The following is a 14,640-nucleotide window of genomic DNA, read 5'->3' as shown; positions in this document are numbered from 1 at the left end:
CACATTTTCAGAATCATTGTCCTCACACATATGATGATGTCTTCTACCTGGAGGGGAGTGGAGCCAGTGCTCACATCCCACCTGTCTTGCAAAGGTCTTGTCTTCCTTTAGGTTTCAGTTTCTCATTCACAAAGATACCACCTACAGTCATCCTCCTATGATGGTGCCTCATACTTCTCTCTCTGAGGAGGGTGGATTCAACTCCAGCGTGAGCCACAGACACTGATTTTGTTCTCCAAAGGAACCTTTATTTAACAAATTGAGGCCACAGTTCAAACATTTTCCCTCCCTTGCCTCTGCCCATCCCCACCACACAATTCTCCAGCCTCCACAATAAGATGCCTCTTTGGCCTACAGATAACTTCTGTAGAATATGCTTTTCTTGAATCCTCTGGTCTCCCAAAGTGGTCAGGCCTCCCATTCACAGCTCCGTGTGCTCAATCTCTGGTGACTTCTTGGTCAGAAGCTCAGTCCAAAAAGCCACTTCCTTGTCTTTCAGCTTCTCAGCTGCCTGAGTAGTGGTACCAATCTCTAGGTATCCTTCCTTCTGGTCGTATTGTGGCCAATGGGGCAGCCCCTTCCCATTGGGATTCCTAGCAACAGAATAAAAAAGATATCCCCCAAAGCTGTAGTGTGGCTCCCACATTTCTTTTCAATTTGAGGGATTCTTGGCTTATTTCTGCCCAGAGTGCTATGCATAGCAACAAATAAGGAGATCTCTGTCTTCTGAGACAGAATACTCATTTTTAGAGAGCTTGCAATGTCATAGCACTATGGTCACACTCAAGATCAGTTTGATTGCTCCAACTCTAGAAGCTACCCCTTCTCAATGGGTATGCCACTACACCCCATCCACCATCCCAGCTCCATCTTTGCCAGCAGCCTTACCCAGTCCGAGCAAAGTTGGCCCAGAATTTCATCACCATCTTGCTGAGGTTCATCTCCTCTTCTGAGGCACCATCTATGGGACAGAAGGAGAAATGATTTGCTGCTCATGGTGAGGTTCACAGACCAGCAGCATCAGTATCATTTTGGAGCTTTTTAGAAATGGTGAGATTCCACACCTACTGGGAGTACTGTATTATAAGATGATACTTGTTTGCTGGTGCACATTTTGAAGTTGAGAATGGTTGATCCTGGAATCAGCAGTAGGCACTCAGTCCATCCATGAGTTGCCTGCCTTTGTTTCCACGATCATATACCCAACCCTTGCTACTCATGGTCTACATGCCACACCCTAGAGTATCCCATGTTTTGGAGGATTTATTGTTTCTGGGTCTTTTTTTCAATCTCAAAAACACACCAGTGCCATTAGAGTCTGAAAATTATCAGAATTTCAAATGTTCTATGGAGTCATCCAACTGGGATGCCACCAGAGGGACTGATGTGTCACAAACAGACAGAAGCAGGGTTGAAAGTCACATTCAACTCCTGAGAACTAAAAAACTTATCATATTATTGAGTTAATTACAGTTTAAAATATGAGTTTTAGATATGTAGTCAGATACAAGGAAGGATTCATATGATACTCAAATACAAGGTTATCAAAATTCTAACTTTCCCCTCATTCACATCCTGGTGGGATCTTAGGAGTGGGAAATCAAGCATTATTGTCTTGGAGCAAACCCTGCAGGTGACCCAGCACCTATCTAGTGATTTCATAGGTCAGGTTTCTGGGAGTGACAATGGCTCAGTGCACAGGAATACATATCCTTCTTCATGCATGTTAGAGCTGGAGATGGGGTGGGGACTGCCCATTGTAGCTCAGCCCTGTTATAGGGAATCAGAAAACAGAGATCAGGAGAAGGAGAAAATTGAACAAGGCCATCAAACCAAGACTGGATTCCAGGACTCCTAACTCTAACTCACAACCAGCAAAGAGATATTACCTTTCAAAAATGGTGCACCAAACACTGAGAAGAGCTCATCCCCATGGTCTGCTATCACTGTCTTGGGTCTCAGGTCTGATGAGAAGCTTGGGCGATACTGAAACTCATACATGTAGGTGGGGGCTCCAGCATCTAAGAAGACATGGTTTCATGCACAGTTCATGTTACCAGACACACACCTGGATAGTATCAAGGTTTCTAGTCCTGCAAGACACCCTTGGTTACCCACACAGGACAAAAACAGAGTTTCAGGAATGCCCAGTGATTTGTTTACAACTGTGTAGCTAATTAAATTGTAATTGGGTTTGAAATTGAAGTTTATTTAACGAAGAATGAATGAATACCATAAATGTAGTGAATGTTTCATTTATAACTTACATGTTCTCATTTATTTCAAGAATATCTATAACCTGATAGTTATAGATATTCATATATCTATAACTATATATGTAACTATATATAGTTATGGTTCTCCATTTAGTCTGGTTTTGAGCATTGCTAGTACTTCAGAGAAGCAATTCTAAGCTGCTTAAAATGAGGATATTCAAATGCCTATATATGAAGAGATGGCACAATCTGTCTCTTGTGTTTCAGGAAACCACAAAATTCAAGGTTCACATTTTTGTCACCTCACATATCCTGCCTCCTGCGTGGTTCAGGGAGTGTTAACAACTTAAGGTGATAAGATGGTAGCAGAAAAGAGAGGGGGAGATGAGTAAATTTGCCTCCTTTTTGACCTCTGTCCTCCTCTGTTCTGACTTCCTGTCACCACCAAGGCTACCTGCCCAAGTCCCAAGATGACACTTTTCCAACTGATTGGATTATCAGAGCCACCAATCCCTCCTCCTTATGAACTGAACCATGGGCATCGTAGCCTTGGGACCTCAGTACTTTCAAAGATCATATTGTCCAGAGAGGACACTCTTAGAGTGTCTCTAAGAGAGCTGAGGCCAGGACATACCCATATAGAACTTTTACAAGCCTTCCCATCAATATAGTAAGAAAACTGAAACATTAAGAAACAGGAAAAATATATATACCACACTCATAAACTCACCATTCAGAGAAAGCTTCTTCTATATTTTAGCAATACACCTTTTATTTATAAAATTGAGATAATATTGTATGTTGTTTTTAATACACTATTATCATTAGTTCAGACCATTAGATGTCCATCCACAAAAGTTTTAACAGTAATTGTCATCCAGCATGAGGATAAGAAATAATTTACTGAATTATCTCCTGGAGACCCCAAGACTGCACCCTTAGAAGCAATCTTGTGTGGTTCTGTAATTCTCATATTAAGTAGGTACTTCAGAGTCCAGCAAAACTTGTGGAAAGGAAGTTTTAACCTAGCCTCTGCAACTCAATAATTATAGAAAGGAATTCAGACCCCAGCTGTAGCACAAAGAACTTCTGTTAATGAGATAACTTCTTTTAGGCAGCATGATACCCAAGATGTTTTAAAACTTTTTTCCTAAAACTACTGAGATTTATAGCATCTTAGTACACAATAAAAGTCTTGAAAGGAAAGTAGGACACAAATTTGGGTCATTACAAGTAGCAACAAGAACAGCAGAGACTTAGGACACCATCAACAGATGAAACATTTGCATAACAGGAGTTGCAAAAGAAGAAAGGGGTCAGAAAGAATATATTAAGAAATTAGGGATGAAAATTCCCTAATCTTGGATAGATACTAAAACTTTGGTACAGGAAGTGCAGAGATCTCCAATCAATTTCAACCAAGGCACAAAATATTCAAACTACTGAAAACCAAAACAAAGAAAAATGCCAGGAGCATCAAGAAATAAGAAACACATCATGTGCAAATTTGTGCTAAAATAACATCAGCAAATTTATTACAAGAAATTCTGCAAGCCAGGAGAGAGTAGGATGATGTATTTGACATGAAAGAAAATAATTACCCACACAGCATACTGTATTCAGGATTGAGGGAGAAATAACAATTTTCCCAGACAAACAAAAGCTTGTGTAATTCACCACATCTAGCTCTGTCCTACAGAAAGTGTTAAAAAGATGGTTCAGCTGAACCAAATGATACCAATGGATAACATGAAACACATGAAAGCAGAAAAGTTAATCATGTAAATACAACAGCCATATTCATAATTGTTTAAACTGTAGTCTTAATGTGTAGGTAATTTTATCACTAGTATAAGGGTTAAAAGACCTAAATACTGGTAATAATGATGCTTAAAACAAATCAACAACTATTTAGCTAAAATGAATTGCCATTATACAATGATGTGGATTCATACACTAAATACATGAAGTGTATGTGTGAGGGAGGTAAAAGTGTAGAATTGTTATATACCACCGAATTTAAGTTGTTATCATCTTAAAATAGGCTAAGTATGAGATGTTCTATGTGTTTCATGGTAGCCACAAAGCAAAAATCTTTAGTAGAAGCACAAAATAATAATAGAAAGGATTCAAAGCATACTACTACAGAAAACCACCAAATCAGAAAGGAAGGCACCAAAAAAGGAAGAAACAAAATATTAACAAGACAACCAGAAAAACAGCTAATAAAATGGAATTAGTACATCTTTACCTATCAATAGTTGCATTCAATATGAATTCTCCAATATAAAGACATAGAATGACTGAACTGATTTAAAAGAACAAGAGTTGTCTATAAGAGTCTCACTTCACCTAAAGACATGCATAAACTGATAGTGAAGAGATGGAAATGGAGATATTATACACAAAAGAAAACAATGGTGAGAAGAGGGAGCTATAGTTATATCAGTCAAAACTGTAAAAAGAGAGAAATTAAGACATTACGTGTCTTAATTAGCAAGAGGATATAACAACTGTAGATCTATACATGACCAGTATTGGAGCAGCTAAATATATAAAACAAATATTAAAGTGAGAGATAGATTGCAATATAATAATAGAAGTGGACTTCAGTACCCCACTTGCACCTATGGGTAGAGACAAAATTCAGAATGAACCGTTGGACTCAAACAACACTTTGGACCAGTAGAACCTAACAGAAATGTACCAAATATTCTGTCCAACACCAACAGAATATACATTCTTCTCAATCCTCTACAGAACCATCTCCAGAATTGATGATATATAGAATATAAAACAAGTCTCAGCTAATTTTAAATGACTGAAATTATAGCAAGTTTCTAATCTTCAACAACAGGAGGAATTTTGGAAAATTCACAGATTCGTGGAAATTAAATAACATACTCCTGAACAAATTATGAGTCAACGAGGAAATAAAAATGGAAGATTATAAAAAAATGATGAACAAAACCAAGAGTTTGTTTTGTGAAAATGCAAACAAAATTGAAAAGCCAAGAGAATATCAAGAGAAGATTCAAAGAAATAAAATCAGAAATGAAAGAGGAGCCATTACGATTGATAACACTGAGGTACAAATGACCATCAGAAACTACAACAAACAATCGTATGTATACAAATTAGATAGCCTAGAAGAAATGGATGAATTCCTAATCCAAAACAACCTAAGAAGACTAATTCAAGAAAAAATAGATAATCGGAACAGATCAATATTGAGTAAGAAGACTGAATCACTGATTAAAAATATCTCTAATCGAAGAAAATTCCAGATTCTGACGGCTTCACTGATGAATTTTATCATAAATTAAAAAGATGAGCTAATATTTATCCTTCTCAAATTCTTCCCAAATTTCATCAAAAATAATAAGAAGAGGGAATCATTTTAAATTCCTTTTATGAAAGAAACATTATTCTGACACTAAAATAAGTCAAGTACAGGGGGTGGGGGTGATGACATACTTCTATAATCCCAATAATTCACTACTTGGGAGTTGCAGGTCTGGAGGATGGTGGTTCAAAGCCAGATAGAGACTATTTGGAGGCGGTGGAAGTGTGTAAGGTAGGGTATGGTTGGAGGAAGTAGGTCATTATGGGTGTATCTTTGTTGCTATATCTTATCCTGGTCTCTTCCTTGCTGCTCCTCTATACATCCTCTAATTCCTGGCTGCCATGATGTGAGCTGATCTCCATGCCGTGATGGATAGAACTGTGAGTTAAAATAAATCCTTCCTCCCTTAAGTTTTTTTATGTCAGGTATACTTTCTCATGACAAGAAAAGTAACCAATACTGTGCCTCACTCATATCACCTGTTTCTGGGTAGGCCAACTTGACTTCTACCTCCACTGATAGCTTTGCCCAAGATTTGTTCTGGTCACTAGAAATGACTCTATCCATGTTTGCAGCAGTATAAGAACCACAAAATTAACAACTCCTTGGAACAAGTCAACTAATAGCAAGTGGGGATTGGTTGGAGGATAAATACCCAGTTCCCTTGCCTCTCAGGAAGATAACACTGAGTCATGTCCTCTGCTTATTTCCCAGAATTCCCTAGCCCCAGTTGTCCACAGTGGATCAATGGCAGTGTGCCATTGATTGGCCTCCACTAATTCCTGTGTTACTACTACCTCTTTCTCTAAAGATATTTTATGAGGTCATTGACTAAATTAACAACTTGCATTTGGATCTTTACCTTAGAGATTCCCATTGGCAGAAACCAAACAGGATGGCACTCTTCCCAAGTTCATGTGGCGTTAGCCCTTGAGGCATGACCCTTAGCAGTTTCCACATTGGCCTATGCCGGGAGGTGGGTAGGTCTGAACTGAGCTGGTAAGTCAGAGTTCTTCTCCTGTACAACCCTGGAACTCACCTCTGTGGACACAGGACACAATCACAGATGGAACACCAAACATCACATCTGCAATCAAGTCCAGGAACAGGTCTTTCTTTTTGAAAAGGTCGTCTGTCCCTCCTAAATATTTCTCAATGGCTACTGGAATCTTTTCCTCAGAGATGTTCTGAAACGAATCAAGAAAGTGACCACACCATCTGGAGCAAGGTGGCTTGTCCAGACACTTAAAAGGTCTTTGTTGACTGTGAGCTTCTTGAGCTCTGTGTCAATCTATCCTGGTGTTACTTGGCAAAGACCTAAACAAACCATTTCACTCCACTTGCTTCTAGTTTATATTAAAAATAATGATAGAAAGCAAATATCAAAATACATTGCATCTATTTATGACGATGGCAAAACAAAGCATACTGAAAGCTGTTGAATAGTAGGGGGTAGGGAAAGAGAGTAATAGAAGGGGTCAATCTGCTTAAGGTACAATATGTTCATGTGTGAAATACCATTGTGAAATTCCTTTGAACAATGAATATGCACTTTTAAAAATGAAGTACAGGAAGGCAAACAGGTTCTGTTTAGAGGTGGGTACTTGTGAGAGGGACGTGAATGGAGCGGGCAAAAGAGGGAGATTATGGTTGCTATACTTTATATTCTTCTATAAAAATACAACAATGAAACTTGTGGAAATTGCTTTAAGAAGATGTGATGGAGATAATGGAGAATAATAGAGGGGGTAAATCTAACTAAGGTACATTATAAACATATGGAAATGTCACAATGAGACCCTTACATGTTAACAAGAATATTTTAAAAATTATTAATTTTGGAGATTACACAACTGAGCAATATGTTGTTGGTTTCCCTCTGGTTTTGCTGGAAAAGATACCTCTGACTGAAGCCACCTAGCATAATATCTAGGAATTGTTATCTCCCCCTTTCCTCAGGAGAAAATTGCTTCTTTCAATCTCTCCTGGTCCTAGGAGAAAAGTAGCCTTTTGCTATCTTCACCTGTTCTTGAAAGAAAAGATGTCTTTTGTGTCCTAACAAGTAACTGGAGAATTAGCTATTCATAGGAAAAGGAATTAAAAAGGTACAAATCGTAAGTTTTTCTACTCAGTAACTTTTCTTTAGATTTACAAAACCCAGACAATCAATGACTATAGATGAGAGGACCCTGAAGGTTAGAAGACAGACCACACAAAATTTATGACTACCCTGGTGCCCACCTAGTGGATATGCCTCCTTATAATTCCCTATATAATCTTTGCACCTGACACTCCCAGATGAGATGGTCTTTGAATTCCATACCCTCCATCTTCTTTGGTTTGCTAGCTTTCCAAATAAGCATTTTTCTCCGACAACTTGTCTTTGAGTCATTGGGTTTCTAAGTGGTTATTACCAAATGTACGTTTTTTATACTAGGTTAATAAACAGGGAAAGGCCAAAAATGGGAGCAGAATCCTAGATTCCATTTTTTTTCCTGCTGTTGAATTGGTCTTTGATTGGGGCAACCCACCACTCTTCTTAGTTTAACAACCAACTCCCTGGATTCCCTCCACTCTTACAACAATGGGGAAGGACTTCCTCAAGAGTGATGTGGCCGTCTTCTGGTCCAATTTGCCTTCAGAGAGTGGATAGCCCATCATCTGTTTAAAAAAGTGGTTAATCATTTGTGAATCATGGGAAATTAACTGGAAGAGTCAAACAAACCAACCAACCAAAACAATGTGGAATGAAGTTTCTCTGTTGGGTCTTGATGAGCATTTATGTCTTTCATAAATTTGAAAAACAATCAGTGAAACACATGGGTTAATGTACAGAAACTCAAGAAGTGGAGACAGGACACCTTAAATATATTTCTTTATCTGAGTAGGGGCACAATTGTCCTTCAGGTTCAAGGAATCGTTTAGGAACATTCAGGCTAAAGGCACTGTAGAAGCTGAGGGCCCAGGGATGGAAGACACAGGCTATAACACACAGACTCCAGTGATGAAGGAACTAAAATCAACCACATGACTGCATTCCTTTCCTTCCCTATGAAATCCTTCTAAAGGGAGATTTGCAGAATTCAGCATTATATACCAAACCTTCTAAACGTTTGCACTCAGAGACTTGACCTAACTCCAGCATGGCTGCAGCCACTTAAGGACCTGTCCTAGGATAACTCAAGACCCCTACCCTGTCTGCCTGAGAAAGGTCAATATTGGCAGGAGAAAACCTGTTGATGGGCAGTTTGGCCCCTAAACCCTCTTAGATCAGTTCTTCAGAAAGCTTGTAATTATCAATCTTTCTCTGCACCAAAGTGTTTCTCAAGGACCTAAGAGCAAATATTCTCAGAAACACTTAAACCTCTCTGAAATACAAACATTTGGGGAGATAACTCTTGATCTCTTGCCAGTCCCTCTGGAAGGATAAAGACTTAACTTAGGTGAGGGTCTTACTTTAACCCTCACTTCTACCTCTGGTCACGAGGAGAGAGAAGTCAGCTTCTCCTATAGGTATATGTGGACTAACCAAGTCAGTAACCAAGGCTATGGACTTGCCCCTCACTCCACAAAGCCTTCCAGAGATCACTCCAGCCTTGAAACCTCTTCAGCTGTTGAGGTCAGGGATTTGAATTCAGCTTGAGTTTGATCTTTTCCCTATTGAAATCCCACTGCTGAATAAGTCCATGCTATTGCTTTACCTGGTATCTAGCCTTACTTATCTTTGAAGAGGAAAAGCCCTTCTCTTTTAAAAGCAATTTTAACCCAAGCAGAAGTGACTTCTTCTGAGTGTTTGCAATGAGTCATGTGATGGTGTATGTAGAGTTTAGAAATTTACTGGACCCATGAATCCAGATCCATGATGGAAACTGTTGTGCTCCAATCGGACTGCCCTGAATCCCCAGTTCCTTCCCATTTCTAGATGTCCTCAAATTTTCCACTTGCACAGTTCTAATCTCTACAGGCCCTCATAGTCCAGACATGTTGGCATTCTTTAAGAAAAAAACAAAGAGTGTTTGGGAAGAGGAGTCACCAGGGATGCATGACTCAGGGGATATTTGGCCCTTTCTGGAGATTGTTTCCATGAAAATGCCCATCGTGACAAAGGGGACAGCTGACTGGACTCAGAGTGGGTGTGGAGAAGAAAGAACAAGTGGATGTAGAAGTCAGAGGGAGATGATTGAAGGTGCATGTGGGGTGCACCTGTCCAAGAGGCATGTGAGCTCACCATTGGAATAAGCCATCCAAACTCTTGTTTGTTGATTCCCACAATGTAGGGGACAGTGTTGAAATTCTTTTCAGCATGAATCTCCTCAGGTGTCTTTGGCAGAAACACTCCATCAATCACAGTGGGCAGGAAAGGATAGCTCTGGGGAAGAAAGAAACCTAGTATCTGAGAATACACGGCTTCTGATAACACCTACTCTCCCCTCTCTGCCTGTCTGAAGGTTTGCCTAGCACACAAACAGCTGTGGCTGTGGCCACAGAAACTCATGTTCATGAGGTAAGTCTGTGAGTCCACCAAGGGTAAAACTGTGACTGGGGAGGTAGTATGTGGTGATGGTTGAGAAAGGAGGTTCAAAATTCTTACCCAATGTAAAATATACCATACGAAATACATATTTCAATTTGAAGTACATATATTTGAAATATATATTTGAGATACACACACATTCTCACACAGTTGTTTCTTAATTCTTCATAGAAGGTATGTCTCTAACATTGCATGGAATGCTGAATTAGTAAATACTGAATGAACTATATACCATATAAAATATTTATTTCAATTTGAACTCTCAACTGTAGATATACATATATATGGTCATTTCCTCATAGTAGTTAGGACTGCAAAGTTTCAGTGAATGCTGAATTATTAAATACTGAGGCATTGCTGCAAGGAGAAGTCCACAGTTAGTTTCCTGAGAACATCTGGTTATAATATTGTCATAGTCCTTATTTTATTGTGAGTTCCTGTTTAAAAACAACAGCTGGGAAGAACTTAACATTTCCCCACCTAGGATAATAGCACTACATTTCTTTGGTTTCTGCTCATAACCGTGCTGACCACTAAAACTTTTAAAATTCAACAACTCATGACTTCACAAATTTAGCTACTTTCCATCTTTTCCAAAGCTTTATCACACACCATAGCCATGAGATTGCCACTCTCTAGAACGGCCTCACTTGCAGATAGGCAAACCTCCTCTTTCTCATTTGAATGTACTGTGGTTGACTCATCAACACTGACTAGATGGCCAGGGAAATCATAACTCAAGCCTGAAGGAGGCTCTTCTATCACATGAACTTTCTCCACAAGGCACAGGCATATCACAGCCTCTGTGTTTGAGAACCTTGGACAACTCTTCATCACCATGCTTGACAGCTGCCTGAATTAGAGAAATCACTTCAAACAGCAAATAAGTGGCAGAATGTGGCACTCAGTGGGCCAAAAGAGGGCACTGTGAGCATGAGTGATGAAGCAAGAAGACAGAGATTTCCTCCTGACTTCAGAGGGGGGGAACATGGACATCGTGGAACTCAAGTGGCTTGCTGCCCTGCGCATATAGTACAAATGACCGTAAGAATTTCATGAGTATTGATTTTGGAGTTGTAAGTACACTTCAGCATGTAAGTGAATTTGGAACTGTAGAATGCATAATTAACGAGGGTAAGCTGTATTTGTCTAGCTAAACTTGAGCTCTTTTTGCTACCTAGTCTGCTTTGAGAGGTAAGGGGCTCATCACTCACAGTGCCTAAACTGAGACTTGATTTTGTACTTGAGAGGAAAAAAAGATGAAGACAAGGGCCATGTTGTACTGCAATAGGCTGAAAACAGAGAACAGGATCAGTGTAGAGGGCTGTCCTGGGAGTTGGCAACAGAAGCTCATCTGAAGGAAGACCCAGGCTGGCTGCACAACCAGGTGCTATAGACCTTGCAGTGGGCTCTGGGAAGAACAGTATGGGAAGGTGAAGAAAAGGGTGAGGATTGCCCAAGAATGGGAAGTACATGAGCTAAGAAACAGAGGTGTCACTCTACAGGCTTGACCCCAAGACCGTTAAAGAACCCTGGGCATGGAGAGGTGCCTTAGGACAGTTTTGTTTACAATAGTAGGCACGACTTAGTCACTCAGAGATGTTTGCAAGGACCAACTCAAAGGAAGCACTGTCATACTTTAAGAAGACAGATGACAGGTTCTAACTTGTGTTATATACCAGTGGGTATAATAGTGAAGGAAGAAAGTGGAGACAGAAAATATTAAAGTCTAGAAGACAGAGAGTGAGTGCTCACATGGAGGAGTATCCTTGAGGTAGGTTCTGACCTCAGCAACTATGGGAACCACAGTCATGGCATGGTCCACTCAGGAATGCTAGTGGCTGCACTGTCAGGACATAGGCATTGTGTCTTTTGATAAGAGAAGTCAAGGGCATTCTTACCTCCACTCTTTTTATACCGCCTATCTGTCATCAAGTACTTTCAGCTACTCCTTCAAAAATGTTGAGATTCAAACACTTCTCACCACCTCACTGCTCAGTCTTGATATAATCCCAAGAATGCCTGTCCTGGATTACTACTGTAGTTAAATGGCCTCCCCCCAAACCTTCTGCAATCACCCTCCCCCTTCCCTACAGCTATTTCCACAATGCAAAGAGACTTTTGTAAAATCTAAGAGCTCTTCACTGCTCTGTCCAGAGCCCTCTGAATTTCCCCCATCTTGTGCTGAACCACAAACTAATTTCTTTCAGTAATAACACCTCTCCTCCCCTCTGTGAACTCTTCAGCCTCAACTGCTCCTCCCTCACTGCCTGTACTCCAAACACACTGGCCTCCTATATCAAGGCATTGGAGCTATTCTTCCCTCTTCCTAGAGCAGTTCCTCCAGTTCTCCTGATAGCTGCTTCCTTTCATCCTCTAGAGCTTGACTTAGTTGCTCTGCTCATCAGATATCTAGGACCCTGCTGCTTACATTCAAACCACTGGCCAATGTCATTTTTACCTTAATTCTGATCATCATGAAACAAACCACATATTTGGTTGTTTTACTCCACTCTCCTCACCCCTACTGGGAAGAAAGGCTCCAAAAGTTTAGGTACTCATGTTTATTTTACTGCCATATCCCAGCTGCTAAATCAGTTCCTGACCCATAGTAAGTGCTTCTCAAAACTTTCCTGAATGGCTGGAAGAATCCTTTTTCTTCCTCACAAGTCCTGTAAGGAAAGTGCTGGGATCCCCAGGGAGGGTGTGGAGAATACAGAATCTAAGATGTTGCACAGATGCCAGACCCTGGCATGTGGTGGGAAGTAAGAAGGGGGAGGAGAGGGTGAAGGGTGCCATGGGAGTTCCCTGGGTGCTGGGAAGAGAGTGGTATTCTCAGGACTGAGATGTTTGGCTCCTTCTCTATACAGAAAACCAGATGTGTAGCCTCCAGGGAGATATGTTCTTCTCAATGAAGGCTCCTCAACCCCTACTCCCTGCTTCCTGAGAGTGGAAAGTTCTATTGCAATGTCCTCCCACAGAGCCATTTTGGGAAGAGGAAATGTAACAGAGGAGAGGTAATCCCTGAGGACACAAGATGCCAACTGGGAGAACTGGATGGGAGTGAAGAGTGGATTCAATCTTGTCTCTGGCTCTCCTTAATGTGTCAACTGTCATGATAGTTCTCCTCAACAATCACTAGTAATATACACACAAGGAATTATTATGATCCCATAATGGAGTTTTCTTTCATTCACAGTTAATTGGAGCTTGAAGATGTTAAGACTCAAAACCTGGTAATTAAGAAAGCAAAGGTACTTACCTCTTTAGGATCTCCAAGTAAATCAAGCTTAAAAAGATTCTGTGAAGACAAAGATAGAGGTTGTCCTGAGAAGGCTCTCTGGGATAAAAGCAGAGCCTTGAGCTCTGCCCCAGAGCAAGTTCTACATCATGGTTTCTCCTTGTCTAAGCCCATGGTATGAGGACACTCCATGGGTCCGACTGGGCAGGAACACAAGGTGTACTGGGATGTAAGAAGAGCAGCTCCAGCAAGGGGACAGGCCCTGGGACCCAGAGTCACAGTCACTGAGTGCTAGAGAGAATGCCTGATGTTTGTGCCTGGCCTCTCTTTTTCCTTTCCCCCTACTTGTTTTCACTGGCAACATTACCTCAGTTTTCCTCTGGTGAAAAATGGAATGATATAAAGGTTATGGCTGGGGATGCAGAGGCTTTGAGAGGAGACAAGGCTGAATGTGGGAAGGATCCACAGGAGAGGACATCCTGCCTCTCCTCCATTTGCTCTTCATTCCACTTCAGAGTTCAAGCAACTACATGTGAGGTCACCATGTCCCTGAACATACAGAATAGTTCAACTCCATCTCACTAGTCCAACAGGAATCTTAGCCTGGATAAACACAGGGCAGAGACCACCTGGCTGGGCTTTCTGCACCTGCCTTACCCCTTGCCTTCAGTTTATTTCCACACTGCAATCAAGGAGACCTTGGTGAAATCATGGCAGGGTCAGTCCAAAAATGTTGCTGAAATTTTTTGGAGGTCCATTTCTAAACAGATAGGGTGTAAATCTGGAGTGCTGATGTTGTTAACCTCCTGAGGGGAAAACTGCTTCACACAGAAGAATGGGAAAGTGATGTATAGAATCAGATGCAATCTTAATAATAGCTTCAGAGTATCCAAGTCCAGCCACAGACCCTAACCTCTTTCAGATCCTGAAGATTCTGGTACCACTCTTTCTTGTTTCTTTTCAAGGCACCTTGAAATGGGTTCTTTCATCTTGTATTAGAAAATCTGTACTCCTGCAAGCCCATGTAAACTCCTTCTTCCCTTACTTCTATTTGCAGTGTGCTCACCAAGATTACAGTAACTGTAATGCTACATTTCAGCTAGGTTTTGTATCTATGTTTGGAAATTATATCTAGAGATCCCCTTCTCCCATTATGGAATGTAGCCCTACTGGCCAGAAGTGTGGGATGCGTGTGTGTGTGAATGAGTGAGTGTGAGTGTGTATGTGAGAGTGTGTGAGTGTATGCTTGTGTGTGAGTGAGTGTGAGTGTATGTGAGTGTGTGTATTTGAGTGTCAGTGAGTG

The 14,640-nt window shown here is 40.7% G+C and overlaps 1 protein-coding gene across 5 annotated transcripts in view; it reads right to left on the bottom strand.

The window, feature by feature from the left end:
* Window positions 1-226: 226 nt before the first annotated feature.
* LOC109694656 (carboxylesterase 1D-like) overlaps window positions 227-14,640 on the bottom strand; it is a 35,300-nt gene continuing 20,886 nt past the window's right edge. For 3 of the 5 annotated variants that reach the window (XM_074055982.1, XM_020176741.2, XM_020176740.2), the window contains exons 8-14: window positions 13,359-13,397; window positions 9,791-9,931; window positions 8,143-8,223; window positions 6,602-6,749; window positions 1,890-2,021; window positions 889-961; window positions 227-593 (exon numbers count right to left, since the gene is read on the bottom strand). In XM_074055982.1, the coding sequence (XP_073912083.1) occupies window positions 422-593; window positions 889-961; window positions 1,890-2,021; window positions 6,602-6,749; window positions 8,143-8,223; window positions 9,791-9,931; window positions 13,359-13,397 (786 nt within the window). In that variant the 3' untranslated portion in view covers window positions 227-421. The remainder of the gene's footprint in view (window positions 594-888; window positions 962-1,889; window positions 2,022-6,601; window positions 6,750-8,142; window positions 8,224-9,790; window positions 9,932-13,358; window positions 13,398-14,640) is intronic. The other 2 variants (XM_074055983.1, XM_074055981.1) reach the window with 1 other exon arrangement.

This window comes from Castor canadensis, chromosome 15, assembly GCF_047511655.1.
Source record: "Castor canadensis chromosome 15, mCasCan1.hap1v2, whole genome shotgun sequence".
Taxonomy (NCBI): domain Eukaryota; kingdom Metazoa; phylum Chordata; class Mammalia; order Rodentia; family Castoridae; genus Castor; species Castor canadensis.
This window is presented reverse-complemented; position numbering and strand designations above follow the sequence as displayed.